Source organism: Eimeria acervulina, genomic scaffold, assembly GCF_000499425.1.
Source record: "Eimeria acervulina Houghton genomic scaffold, Eah_scaff168, whole genome shotgun sequence".
NCBI lineage: Eukaryota > Apicomplexa > Conoidasida > Eucoccidiorida > Eimeriidae > Eimeria > Eimeria acervulina.
In genome coordinates, this window is record NW_013550150.1 from 23,656 (window position 1) to 36,155 (window position 12,500).

At 57.5% G+C, this 12,500-nt stretch overlaps 2 protein-coding genes across 2 annotated transcripts in view; both read right to left on the reverse strand.

Moving 5' to 3' along the window:
* Positions 1-343: 343 nt before the first annotated feature.
* On the reverse strand, positions 344-7,631 carry EAH_00022730 (hypothetical protein, conserved; the record flags this gene model as incomplete). The annotated part of the gene is made up of 10 exons (XM_013396927.1): positions 344-403; positions 620-665; positions 862-926; positions 1,498-1,896; positions 2,060-3,645; positions 3,775-3,943; positions 4,068-4,290; positions 4,538-5,559; positions 5,794-6,797; positions 7,157-7,631. The coding sequence occupies 10 exons, from the start codon at positions 7,629-7,631 to the stop codon at positions 344-346; spliced, it is 5,049 nt and encodes a 1,682-aa protein (XP_013252381.1).
* A 123-nt stretch (positions 7,632-7,754) lies between these two features.
* The window catches only part of EAH_00022740 (hypothetical protein, conserved), a gene marked incomplete at both ends in the record, with an annotated part of 5,973 nt that continues 1,227 nt past the window's right edge, over positions 7,755-12,500 (reverse strand). The window contains 8 exons of the mRNA XM_013396928.1: positions 7,755-7,854; positions 8,717-8,915; positions 9,622-9,766; positions 10,154-10,415; positions 11,057-11,226; positions 11,442-11,765; positions 11,953-12,333; positions 12,476-12,500. The exon at positions 12,476-12,500 is cut by the window's right edge and continues 33 nt beyond it. Of these exons, the coding sequence (XP_013252382.1) occupies positions 7,755-7,854; positions 8,717-8,915; positions 9,622-9,766; positions 10,154-10,415; positions 11,057-11,226; positions 11,442-11,765; positions 11,953-12,333; positions 12,476-12,500 (1,606 nt within the window). The remainder of the gene's footprint in view (positions 7,855-8,716; positions 8,916-9,621; positions 9,767-10,153; positions 10,416-11,056; positions 11,227-11,441; positions 11,766-11,952; positions 12,334-12,475) is intronic.

Genomic DNA, 12,500 nt, shown 5'->3' on the forward strand with positions numbered 1-12,500 from the left:
TTGCTGCTGCGGCTGCTGCTGCTGTGGCTGCTGCATGTATTCGGAGCGCATCTGGACAGCAGCAGCTTCTGCTGCTGCCGAGCAGCGGCAGCACTTGTCGCTGCTGCTGGCTCTGCTGTTACCTCCTGCTGCTACAGTTCCAGCAACAGAAGACACTGCTGCAGCAGCCGCAGCTGCAGCTGCTGCTGCGGCTGTTTGCTGCAGCAGACCGAAAAGCCTTATACAGGCAATCCCTCGACACTGATTGTATTGGCAGCCCCACGAGTGCTGCTGCTGCTGCTGCAACTGGTTGTGCTGCTGCTGCTGCAGCTAGTAGTGCTGCTGCTGCTGCTGCTGCTGCCGCTCATAGAGAGCGGCGCAAGAATTCCAGTGCGGTGTCAGCAGCAGCGGAGAAGACCGAAGCCTGCAGCAAACAAACAGCATAAACTAATTTAAATAATAAACAGATATATAAATAAATAACAAATAAACGAAATAAATAAATAAGCAGGAAAAAACATAAACACGACAAACAAAGTGAAGAACAAATGAATAAACAAACAGCAACCCCACTGCTGCTGCTGCAGTTGCTGCTGCTGTTGCTGCTGCTGCTGCATGCTTAAGGGCTTGCAGCGCTCACCACTACAGAATAAGATCCCTCAGCAGCATATCGATCTGCCGCTAACCTGAGCAGCGCAACAGCAGCAGCAGCAGCATCTGCTTCTGAGGGTTTGACAGCAGCGCTCCACGGGCAGCAAAATGACTGCAGCAGCAACAATGCAGCAGCAGCAGCTCTGCAGTAGCGCTAACGCAGCAGCAAATGTAGCAGCGGCAAAGCAGCAGCAGCAAAGCAGCAGCAGCAAAGCAGCAGCAAGAGCGGACCTTTTCAGGCTTTCTATAGCAGCAATGGCCCGAGGGATGCCCAGCAGGCGACGGGTTGCTGCTTCCTGCAGCAGCAACAGCAGCAGCAACAGAAGCAACAGCAACAGAAGCAGCTGAGAGGAGGTGCGTAGACAGACGATGAGGCTGCTGCGGGTGAGGCTGCGTAGAGTTAGGGTTTAGGGTTTAGGGTTTAGGGTTTTGGATGTGCTTACCCTCAGCAGCAGCAGCGAGTAGAAAGGAAAAGAAGGTGAAAGACCCGCAACAGCAAACAAATGCCGCGACGCGTCCAGCAGCAAAGGGCTCACCAGTCTACCCTGCATGCAGCAACAACCCGTGCATGCACACAAACAACACTAATAACGCCACACCTAGCTAGCTACCTAGCTAGCTAGCTAGCTAACCAACAAGTTGCCCGCTAGCTAGCTAGCTAGCTAGCTAACCAACAGGTAGCCAGCTAGCTGAAAAACCCTCATCCGAACAAATACCTAGCTAGCTAGCGAGCTAGCGGGGTGTCTGGCTAGCTGCTGGCGTGCTTTGCTAGCTAGCTGGATAGCTAAGTATATCTTGTTAGCTATCCAGGCTAACAAGCTAGCTAGCTAGCTAGCTAGCTAGCTAGCTAGGTGGAGAGGTGCTCACTGGGAGGAACGCCAATCTGACGGTTTCTTTTTTTTCAAAGAGCTGCAGAAAGCCAATTTCAACCGTCGCAGAACAAATAAAGCTGCTCTTCTCCGCATCCTGCTGCTGCTGCTGCTGCTGTTGCTGCTGCTGCTGCTGCTGGGGCTCGCTGGTCTCTGATGCTGCCGGCGAGGCGCCAACCGCAGCAACTGGAGCCGCAGCATCCGCAGCATGAGGAGCATCCCCAGCAGCAGCAGACTGTTGTTTTGCTGCTGCTGCTGCTGCTGCTTGTCTATGCTTCCTCTTTAAAGAAGAGACAATCAAAGCATCACTAACAACAGCAGACTTCAGCTGCTGGTGCTGCAGCAGTCGGCGGTGGATTGGGCTGCCGCAGTTTGTCCCTGGGAGACACAACAGCAGCTGCAAGTACACCCCAGCAGCAGCAGCAGCAACAACAGCAGCAAATGCAGTATACAATCAAGCTAAAGGTAATAGGATAACGCAGGCATTCGAACGGTGCTGCTTCCCACTGCTTTCCTGCTACCGAGGGTTTAGGGTTTAGGGTTTAGGGTTTGAAGTATACCAGTCTGCACAGCAGCAGCTCGATGTTGGCTGCCAGCAGCAACCTGCGGCAGACGTCTTCATCACAAACAGAGAGCAGCGCCACCCGAAGTTTCGAGCAAAACAAAGCGCAAGCAGCAAGAGAAGCAGCACCTCCTCCCTTCGCCGATCCTGCTGCTGCCGCTGCTGCTGTTGCTCCTGCTGCTGCTGCTGCTGCGGTGTTGGGTGCTTCAGTTGCTGCAGCGTCCGCAGCAGCACTAAACGCCGTTAGTGCAGGAGAGGCGCCGCGCAGCCCTTCCGACGTATCTGCTGCTGCTGCTGCTGCTCGAGTTGCTGCTGGTGCTGCTGCTGCTGCAGCTGGAGCCGTTGCTGCTGTTGCTGCTGCTGCTGCTGCGTTGAGTGCATGCGTACATCTCGCCAGAAGCTGCAGCGTCTGCTGCATGCAGTCTTTTGGGGGTATTGCTTGCTGCTGCAGCTGTTCTTGCTGTTTGAGTATGGCTTTGGCTAGGGCAGCAATGCGTTGCTGTTGCTGCTGCTGGTGCTGCTGCAGCTGCTGCTGCTGCAGCTGCTGCAGCTGCTGCGGCTCTGTTGCAAATAGAGTTAATAAGCTCGCCAGCAACCCTGACCAAGCATAGCCACCAAACGAAGGAAGATAAGCAGAAAGAAAAGATGTGGGGCAGCAGAGAGCGAGCAGCGAAGCCTCATATCCAATCACAACCCCTCGTCCTGCTGCTGCTGCTGCTGCTGCTGTTGCTGCTGCTGCTGTTCCTGCTGTTGGTGCTGCTGCTGCTGCTGCTGCGCTGGCCTCTGCCTGCTGCTGCCGGAAGCAACCCTGTACAACAGACAATACGCGAGAAGTTGCAGCAGCAGCAGCACCATCCGTTAAGTGCTGCAGCACACGAGACAGAGGGATCGCCAGCTGCCGTCGCTGCTGCTGCTGCTGCTGTTGCTGCTGCTGCTGCTGCTCACCGACGCTGCCACTGCGGGGCCGCGCCAAGGGAGGCAGCTCGCTGCTAGAGAGAGACCGCTTCGAGCGAAGATACCCGCTCATGCTACTGCTGCTGCTGCTGCAGTTGCTGCTAGTGCTCCTCCCTGCACCAGCAGCAGGAGGAGGCAGTGCTGCTGCGTCTGCATGCGAATGCCCAGTAGCACCCCTTTGCGGGCGAACAGGTGGAAACCCGACGGGCCCTGCTGCTGCTGCTGCTGCTGCTGCTGCTGGCCGTGCGGGGGGCGAAGCAGCTGGAGCTTCTTGTTCTGTCTCATCATCAAATATGCTGCCTTTAAACTCTCGAGCGCCCGCTGCTGCTGCCGCTGCTGCTGCACCAACCCCTTCAGCAGCTGCTGGCGTTGCCGCCTCCTGAGCAGCAGCATTCCTAGTGCTGTTGCTGCTGCTATTGCTAGCAGGAGCTGCAGCAGCGTCAGAATGGCTGGGCCTTCCGCTAGACCGCTGCTGGTGGTGCTGCTGCTGATGTTGCTGTTGCTGCTGCTGTTGCTGCTGTTGTTGCTGTTGCTGCTGCAGTCCCGGCTGGGCGCCTGCAGCAAGAGCAGCAGCAGTTGGCGGCGACTCCAGCAGAAACTTCATCAGGCCAACGTAAGGAGCAGAGAGACCTGCGAAGCAGCAGCAGCAGCAGCAGCAAGATGAGCAGCAGATACAAACTCTCAACCAGCAGGTGGCCTTGATTCAGCAGCATCAACTGCAGCAGCAGCAGCAAAAGCAGCAGCACTTAAAATACCCACCAAGCAGCGTGAGGCCGAGGAAGTGGCGTGAGGCAGCATCATCATCAAGAGAACAGAAAGAATTGTGCTGCTGCTGCTGCAGCAGTTTGCTGCTGAGACACCGCGTCAGGCAGCGCAGCACCGGGGGCGCCAGCAGCAGCAGCGCGACGTCCAGCAAATCGCCGCTTGACTGCAGATATAAACAGCAGCAGCAGCAGCAGCAGCAATTGGTGCAGCAGCAGGATTGACAGCAGCAACAGCAACAGCAGCAGTGGCAGCAGCTAGCGCAACGCTCCAAATCCTCCATGTCGTACCAGCCGCTGCAGCTGCAGCTCTGAAGCACCAACTGCAGCAGCAGCAGCAGCAGCAGCAGCAAACGCAGCTGCAGCAGGAGCAGCAGCAGCAAACGCAGCAGCAGCAAGAACAGCAGCAGCAGCTAGAATTACCTTGACCCTGCAGCTGCGCAGCTCCTCTTTGGGCTCCCGCGCAAACAGCAGCTGCTGCATTTGCGGCGAGTCATCATCCTCTAGGCCAACCCTGCAGCAGCAGCAGCAGCAGCAGAACAAGGATCAACAGCAGCAGCCGCATTCCAGGGACCTTCCGATCGAAAGAAGCACTGCCGCGCATGCATTTAGCAGCAGCAGCAGCAGCAAAAGCAGCAGCATCCCCTCATGCCCCGCAACAGGTAGGCACGGCCACTGCTGCTGAAGCAACAGCAACAGCAGCAACAGCAGCAATAACAACAGGACCGGCAGCAGCAGCAGCAGCAGCAGGAGTAGCTTACTGTGCCGCATGCAAAGCAAACTGGGCCAGGGCTGCCTGAGGATCTGCTGCTGTTGCTTCGGTGTCTTTATATAAAAAGAGAGAGCGAGCAAACAGCAGCAAACGCAGAGTACCCCATGCTGCTTCACACTTCACGCCGGAACACTCGTACGTGTTGCTGCTGTTGCTGCTGTTGCTGCTGCTGCTGCTGCTGCTGCTAGAGCTGTCTGCACCTTCAAGGTCCTCGCGGCCGCTGAGAGAAGAGGGGGTGTCTGTCGCTTCTCTTCCTGCTGCTGCTGCTGCTGCACCAGCAGCAGCAGCAGCAGGCGACTGCCCGCCATGTGCAAGGGATACGTCGCTACAAGACTGAGGAGTTGTTTCTGCTGCAGCATGCCTTTCTGTACCCTGCTGCTGCTGCTGCAGCTGCTGCTGCTGCTGCTGCGCAATGCTCTCAATAGGAATGAAGTGCCCCCCAAGCCCGCCACCCCAGCCGGTTGCTGCTGCTGCTGCTGCACCGCCTGCAGCAGACTCTGCTGCCTCCAAGACGTCCGGGTTGGGAGAGAAGGCCGGCAAGTTGCTGCTGCTGCTGCTGCTGCTGCTGCTGCTGCTGCTGCTGCTGCTGCCGGTTGTCTTTTTAATTGCTATTCTAAATCTACCTACCGGCAGCAGCGAATGAAGAAATTTCAAACGCAAAATAGACAGCAGCAAACTGTACAGACACCTGTTACCTGCAACAAGCTGCAGCAGCAGGTCAACCCGCTCCAGCACCTGCAGCGCCACGTTGCTGCTGCTGCTGCTGTTGCTGCTACCGCTGCTGCTGCTACCGCTGCTGCTGCCACCGCTGCTGCTGCTACCGCTGCTGCTGCTGCTGCTGCTGCTACTGGAGGCGGTTGTATCTGGGTGTGTAGAGACGAGCCGCAGCACCGCATCAGCAACATCGACGTGCAGCAAAGCAGCGCATGCATCGAGGTGTACAGACACCTCATCATGAAAGCGCCAAGGCTGGTGAAGCCACACCAACTGACGAGTAGGCAGCGCCGCTACCTGCAGCAGCAGCAGCAGCAGCAGCAGAAGCGGCAGCAGCAGTAGAAGCATCAGCAGCAGCGGCAGCAAGAGTACCAACAAATTCAAATAAGGTGCAGCAAAATAAGCATAAGGCAACTGCAAATAGACTGCTGCAACTGCTGTTGCTACCGCTGTTTGTGGGTTGCTGCTGCTGCTGTTGTTGTTGCTGCTGCTGCAGGCAGCACTTTGCTGCGGTGTGTTGCCACCTCTCACCTTTAAGAAGTCTGCTGCAGCAGCAGAACCAGAGAGCAGCAGCTTCATCAGTTGCTGATCTGGCTGCTGCGGCAGCAGCGCCTGCAGCAGCGCCGCCAGCAGCGGCTGCAGCGGCCGCACCTGAAACGTTGGGGTGATCTCCCTAACTGCTCGCTGCAGCACGGCTTCTATTGCTGCTGCTCGTGCTGCTGCTGCTGCTGCTGCAGCAGAGACGCAGTCTACTGCAGTCCCTGCTGCTGCTGCGGCTGCTGCTGTTGCTGCTGCTGCTGTTCCTGTTGCTGCACCGCCTCCCGCATCAACGGAGAGCCTTCTGCGTCCTGCTGCGGGTTCAGCAGCAGCAGCAGCAGCTGCTGCTGCTGCTGCGTGTTGCTGCTGCTGCAGCACGAGCTGCTGCTGCCTGCCTCCCGCTGCTGCTGCTTTCCTCGCCTTCTGCAGTTCTGCTGCCAGCCGCTGCACCCGCTGCAGCACCCTCGGAAGCAAAAAGAAATTGAACAGCTCTTTATAAGTCTGATTCCTAGGGAGACCTAACGCCTGCAGCAGAGAGACAACTGCAGCAGCACGACGGTCAGCCAGGCCCTGCGTTTGCTGCCAGCGGCGGCAAGCGATTATTGCTGGAGATGCAGGAGCCAAGCCCACACCTGCTGCTGCTGCTGCTGCTGCTGCTGCTGCTGTGGTTGCTGCTGAACTCCCTCCTGCTGAAGCAACCCTTGAACACCCTCCTGCTGCTCCCGCTGCTGCTGCTGCTGCTGCTGCTGCTCCACCATCAACGCCGCAAACGCCATCTGTGCACTCTCGGCCGTCCTGCTGCGCTGCTGCTGTTGCTGCTGCTGCTTCTGCTGCTGGGGGGCAGCTCGCGCCGCCTCGGGTGGAAAGACCAGGCCGCAGAGCTCCATGCTGCTGCTGCTGCTGCTGTTGCTGCTGCTGCTGCATGGCAGCAGATACCCTTGGGTCTCTCACCCCACAAGGTTCTGCTGATAGCGGGGCGCGCGACAGCACGTAGGCACCTGCAGCAGCAACAGCAGCAGCAGCAGCAGCAGCAGCAGCGGAGATGAGAGATGAGGTGCAGAAACAGCAGCAACTGAGACATCGAAAGAACGCAACAGCCACAGCAACAGCAGCCGCTGCTGCTGCTCCTCGGCGGGTGCCAGGTGCATTCCGAGTAGCAACAGCCAACAGCAGCAGCAGCAACAGCAGCACCAGCAACAACAGCACCAGCAACAGCAGCAGCATGACCAGCAACAGCAGCACATCAACAGCAACAGCAGCAGCATCAACAGCAACAGCAGCAGCATCAACAGCAACAGTAGCAGCATCAACAGCAGCAGCATCTTGAGGTGTATGCACAGCAAATATGCCTCCGTACGTTCAAAGAATTGCTTCAGCGCTAATCTACCGGCGGGGCCGCAGTGAAGACCCTCAGGCGGCTGCAGCTGCTGCATTAGCTGCCTCTGCAGATGCCGCCTGTGCTCTTCCTGCTGCTGCTGCTGCTGCTGCAGCAACTGCTGCTGCTCCTGCTGATCCTGCTGCAAGGGCTGCTGCGCGGCCCCGCCCGTCCGCTGCAATGCTCCTGCAGTAGCTGCTGCAGCACCTTCCCGCTGCTGCTGCTCCTGCTGTGCAAGGAACGGCAACAGCTGCTGCTGCTGCTGCTGCTGCTCCCCTGGTTCTCCCCATCTCTGATGCTGCTGCTGGAGCAGGTGCTGCTGCTGCAGCTGCTGCTGTTGCTCGCCTTGCTGCGGCACTCCCTGCTGCAGTAGCCCCCGCTGCTGCTGCAGCAGCGGCTGCTGCCAGAGACAGGCGGCGGAGGCCTGCAAGAAGTCTGGGCTCCAACCACTCGCCATTGGCTGCAGCTGTTGCTGCACATGCTGCTGCTTCTTCGAAAGAACTGCTGCTGCAAGCTGCTGCTGCTGCTGCAAGCTGCTGCTGCTGCTGCAAGCTGCTGCTGCTGCTGCAAGCTGCTCCTTCTATGCCCGGTGCAGCGGCTGCACGCTCGCCGGCGCCCCGTCCGCTAAGGCCTCCGCGCTGCTGCTGCTGCTGCTGCTGCTGCTGCCGTTACTCAGGGGCCTGATAGAAAGCAGCAAGTGCAGATGCTTTGCTGCTGCTGCTGCAGCGATTGCTGCTGCGGATGCAGCGGGTGCTGCTGCTCTACTATAGCCTCTTGACTCAGGGCCTGAGGCGACCGCAGCAGACACACACTGTAGAGAACACCCGTCATGCAGCAGCGGTATGTTCTGCTGCTGCTTCTGCTGCTGATGCTGCTGCGGCTGCGGCTTCGGCTGCTGCTGCTGCTGCTGCTGCTGCTGTCGGTGGTGCTGCTGCTCCCCGGCGCCTGAGTTACAGTGTATGTATGCCTCCGCACAATCTGTCTTTGCTTAACAAAGCGAGAATCAGCTTCTTGCTGCTCGTAATGCAGCAGCAGCAGCAACAGAAACAACAGCAGCAGCAGCAGCAGCCCCAGGGACCTGCAGCAGCAGCCCCTTGCTGCTGGTAGTAGCAGATGCTAAGGCTACTTTATAATCAACGTTTTGATTATTCTTTATTAATTAAATCGCATGCAAACAAAAGAAAAAGATTGAGAGTAACGGTTAGCTGCTGCGGCACAGCCGACTCCTTGCGCCTCCCCCAGCAGCAGCAGCAGCAGCAACAGCAGAACATGTTGCTGCTGCTGCTACTGCTGCTGCTGCATTTTGCTGCAACAGCAGCAGCAATTGCTTTTTTGCAGTGTCTCTGCATTTATCTGCATCTTCAAAGCCCCCATCAGTCGCTGCACGCCAGCACGTATAAACAAAAACTAGCAGCATTAGTGTTGGTCTGCTGCTGCTGCTGCTGCAGTAGAAGCAGCAACAGCAGCAGCAGCAGAACTCGTTTCGGGCTCGGGCGATACAGCTCCTGACTACGGATACGCTGCTGTCTATTCTCTTTCTACCCTTGCATGCTGTTGCTGCTGCTGCTGTTGCTGCTGCTGCTGTTGCTGCTGTTGCTGCTGCTGCTGATGTGCTGCTGCTGCTGCTGATGTGCTGCTGCTGCAGTTGCTGGCCGCTGCTGGTTCGGTGCTATGAGATGCTCCGCAGCAGGAGCCTCAGTGTGGGGTGAATAGGAGAGGGCTTCTGCTGCAGCTGCTGTTGCTGGCAGCAGCAGCAGCACTTGCGGCTGTTGCTGCTGCCGTTGCAGTCTGCTGCTGCAGCAGCATTTGAAGCTGCTGCTGGATTCTGCTCGTTCCCAGTGTTGCTGCAGCAGTAGCAGCACTAGCTTGCTGTTGGTGCTGGAGCAGCAGCAGCAGCAGCAAAGCTGCCTAACAAGCAGCGTGCTGTCTCTTGCTCTCAGTCTACCTAACCTACTCTAACCACTAGCGATTATTAGCTAGCTAGCTATCTATCTATCTATCTATCTATATATCTAGCTAGCTAGCTAGCCGGGGACCTTTGTGCAGTCCCTGCTGCACGCGTAGACAGCCTGCCTTTCTCTGGCTAGCTAGCTAGCTAGCTAGCTAGAGGCATACATAGCTTGCTAGCTAGCTAGGAGACAGCTGGCTAGCTAGCTGTTAGACAGCTGGCTAGCTAGCTACTAGGCAGCTGGCTAGTTAGCTTGCCAGCTAGCGACTACCTGGCGAGCTAGCGAGGTAGCTACGGGACACCTCGTCAGCTAGCTACTAGAAAGCTGCCTAGCTAGCTAGCTAGCTAGCTGGTTGTCCACCCAACATCTATGTTGGTAGCAAGTTAGCAGGTAGCTAGCTACTAGCTGGCTAGCTACTGGACAGCTAGCTAGCTAGCTAGAAGCCAGTTGAGTTGTTCTGCTGTCAGCAAGCACAAGCGTGCATGCACGCCACAGTACCTGCTGCTGCCGCTGCTGCTGCTGCTGCTGCTGCTGCATGCATGCAAATGCAGCAGGTGAATGCATAAGGAGACAAAGCGCTGAGGCCTTCGACGGAGAAAATAAATTCTCTCACAGGCAGCAGCAGCAGAAGGCCCTTCGCCGCCTAACAGCCGCAAACCCTAAACCCTAAACCCTAAACCCTAGAATGAACGACCAGAGAACTGCTGCTGCTGCAGCTGCTGCCTTTGCAAAGGAACTGTCCTAAGCAAAGCCCTGCTAACCCCAACAGCAACACCTGCTGCTACTGCTGCAGCTGCTGCAGCAGCAGCATGCAGCAGCTGCAGCTCTTCTGGTCAACTGCCATCGCAGCAGCTGCAGCAGCTGCTGCAGCTAAGCGTCGTTCATTTCGTCATCTGCGTCTGCTTCTTCTAGAAGCTCCTCTTCCTCTTCCTGCAGCAGCAAAACAGCAGCAACAAGCCAGACGCCATCACGCTATCTGCTGCTGCTGCTGCTGTTTCTGCTGCTGTTGTTGCTCTTGCGGAAGCCGCACCTGTTTGTCTTGCTGCAGCATGTGCTGCTGATGCAGCTTGATTTGCTGCTGTTGCTCTTTCATCATAGAAAGATCCCTGGGCGTCAGCAGTACAGATTCAGGAGGAGCTGCTGCTCGCGTTGCTGCTGCTGGCAGCAGCAACCGCCACAGCCGCTGCAGCGACGAAGGAGAGACAAAAGCAGCAGCAACTGCGGCTTTGAATGCGGCAGCATTTGCTGCTGCTAGGTTGCAGTGCTGCCCTTTCTTTAGTAAGTACGTCGCCCTAAACGCAATCACGCAACACAATCTTGCTGCTGCTGCTGCTGCTGCTGCTGCACTCACAAGCGCAGCAGCTGCTGCTGCAGCTGCTGCTGATGCTATGTGAGTTGCTGCTTTCGCCACAGAGGCAGCAGCCGCTGTTCTTCCAGCTGAAACAGCAGAAGCAGCAGCTGCTGCTGCTCAATTTACTGAAACCTTCACAGCAGCAGCGACAGCAGCAGCAGCAGCAGTGTATGCGTTGGCTTACCGCGGGCGTTTGTCTTCTTCCAGCAGCAGCAGCTGCTGCTGCAGCAGCTGCCACAAGTTGAATTTGTCTTCTTCACTCAGAATTAAAACCGTGTTGCTGCTGTCTATACACTCCAGCGATAAACTTGCACGAAGCCGCCGCAGTTCAGATGCGCGCCTGCAACACACGCAACATTGCTGCTGCTGCTGCTGCTGCTGCTGCTGCTGCTGCTGCTGCTTGTCGTGTTGCTGCTGCTGGTGCTGCTACCGTTAAAGTGGGCTGTGCGGTACATTTGTTTGTTTGGCTGCTGCTGCAGCAGCAGCTACTGCTGCTGCTGTACCTTCTGCTGCTAGTGCTGCCATTGCTGCCGGTGCTGCTGCTCCTGCTGCTTCTGCTGCTGCTGTGATGTGTCTTCTTACTTGCTGCCAAGGCCCCATGTGAGGTGCTGCAGCAGCTGCAGCAGCGAGCGCGCAACGGGGCGGTTTGATGCTTGCTGCTGCAGCAGCGCAGCAGCGCTGCATATGGGAGAATCCAGCAGCACTTTTTCGAGAGACACCCCTTGCTGCTGCAGCCAGTCTTCTTCCCGCTTCTGCAAGCAGCAGCAGCAGCAGCAGCAGCAGCAGCAAGAGCAAACTGAAAGCCACAAAGACACCGCAGCAGCAGCAGCAGCAAGCCCAGCAGACAAACCAACAGGAGCAGCAGCGAAACCCGCAGAGACACCAGCAGCAGCAGCCAAAGCAGCAGCAGCAGCCAAAGCAGCAGCAGCAGCCAAAGCAGCAGCAGCAGCAGCAGCAGCCTTTATACCAGCAGCAAGACGCCCATTGCAGCTCCACCCTGTGCATACACCCCAATTTCTTTAGCGTTAATTTGTCTCTTTAAGAAGCAAATTGCTGCTGCCAGGTCTTCTCGTGCATCTGTAGCTAGCTGCGATGCTGCTGCTTCGACAGCCCACCAATCTTCCCCCGTGCTGCTGCTGCTGCTGCTGCTGCTGTTGCTGCTGCTGTTGCTGCTGCTGCTGGGGGAAGGAGGGACTGCTGCTGGCGCTGCTGCAGCCCGACGAACTGCAGCAGAGTCGCCGCTTCCTCGCATGTCCAGCAGCAAAATGTGGTGGTCCTTGTGGAGCTTAAGCTGCAGCAGCAGCAGCAGCAGCAGCAACTCGTTCATAGTGCCGCGCCCTTGCACCAAGACGCCGCAGCAGAAGCAACGCGAGCAGCAGCGACACACGCACCAGCGGCAGCCGCAGCAAAGCCAGCAGCAGTAGCAGCAGCAGCAACAGCAGCAACAAGAGCAGCAGCAGCAGCAGCAATTGTCTTACTTGTTTAGCTGCTTCAAGGAAAGGGAGACACGCCTGTCTGTTAGACAGCCAACCGTGCATGCAAATAATAGCCTTCCTGCTGCTGCGCTGCTCAGCCGGTATCAGCCAGCCCCGTAGTTGCTGCTGCTGCTGCTGCGGTTGTTGCTGCACTTTTTGCTGCTGGGATTGCTGTTGTGGAGGCGGCTGCTGGTCTTGTTGCTGCTGCTGCTCCGGCTGCGAAGAGACGCCTTCCTGCTGCGCTAAGACGAGGGAAGCAGTCGCTCCCTCGTGCTGCTGCTGCTGTTGCGGCTGCTGCTGCTGCTGTTGCTGCTGTTGCTGCTGCTGCACTGTGCTGGCGCCCCCAGCCTGACTTCTGTTAGCCTCATCTACAGGGATCGCCACCTGCAGCAGCAAACCGCAGTACTGCAGCACCAAAATAAGAGCCCGTAGCAGCAGAAGCAGCAGCGGCAGCAGCAGTAGCTGCTGCTGCACCTCCACTCTAGCACGAGGAGCAGCAGCAGCAGCAGAACAGGGAGGAACGCACCTCTGTAAAGCTGAGACCGTACAGA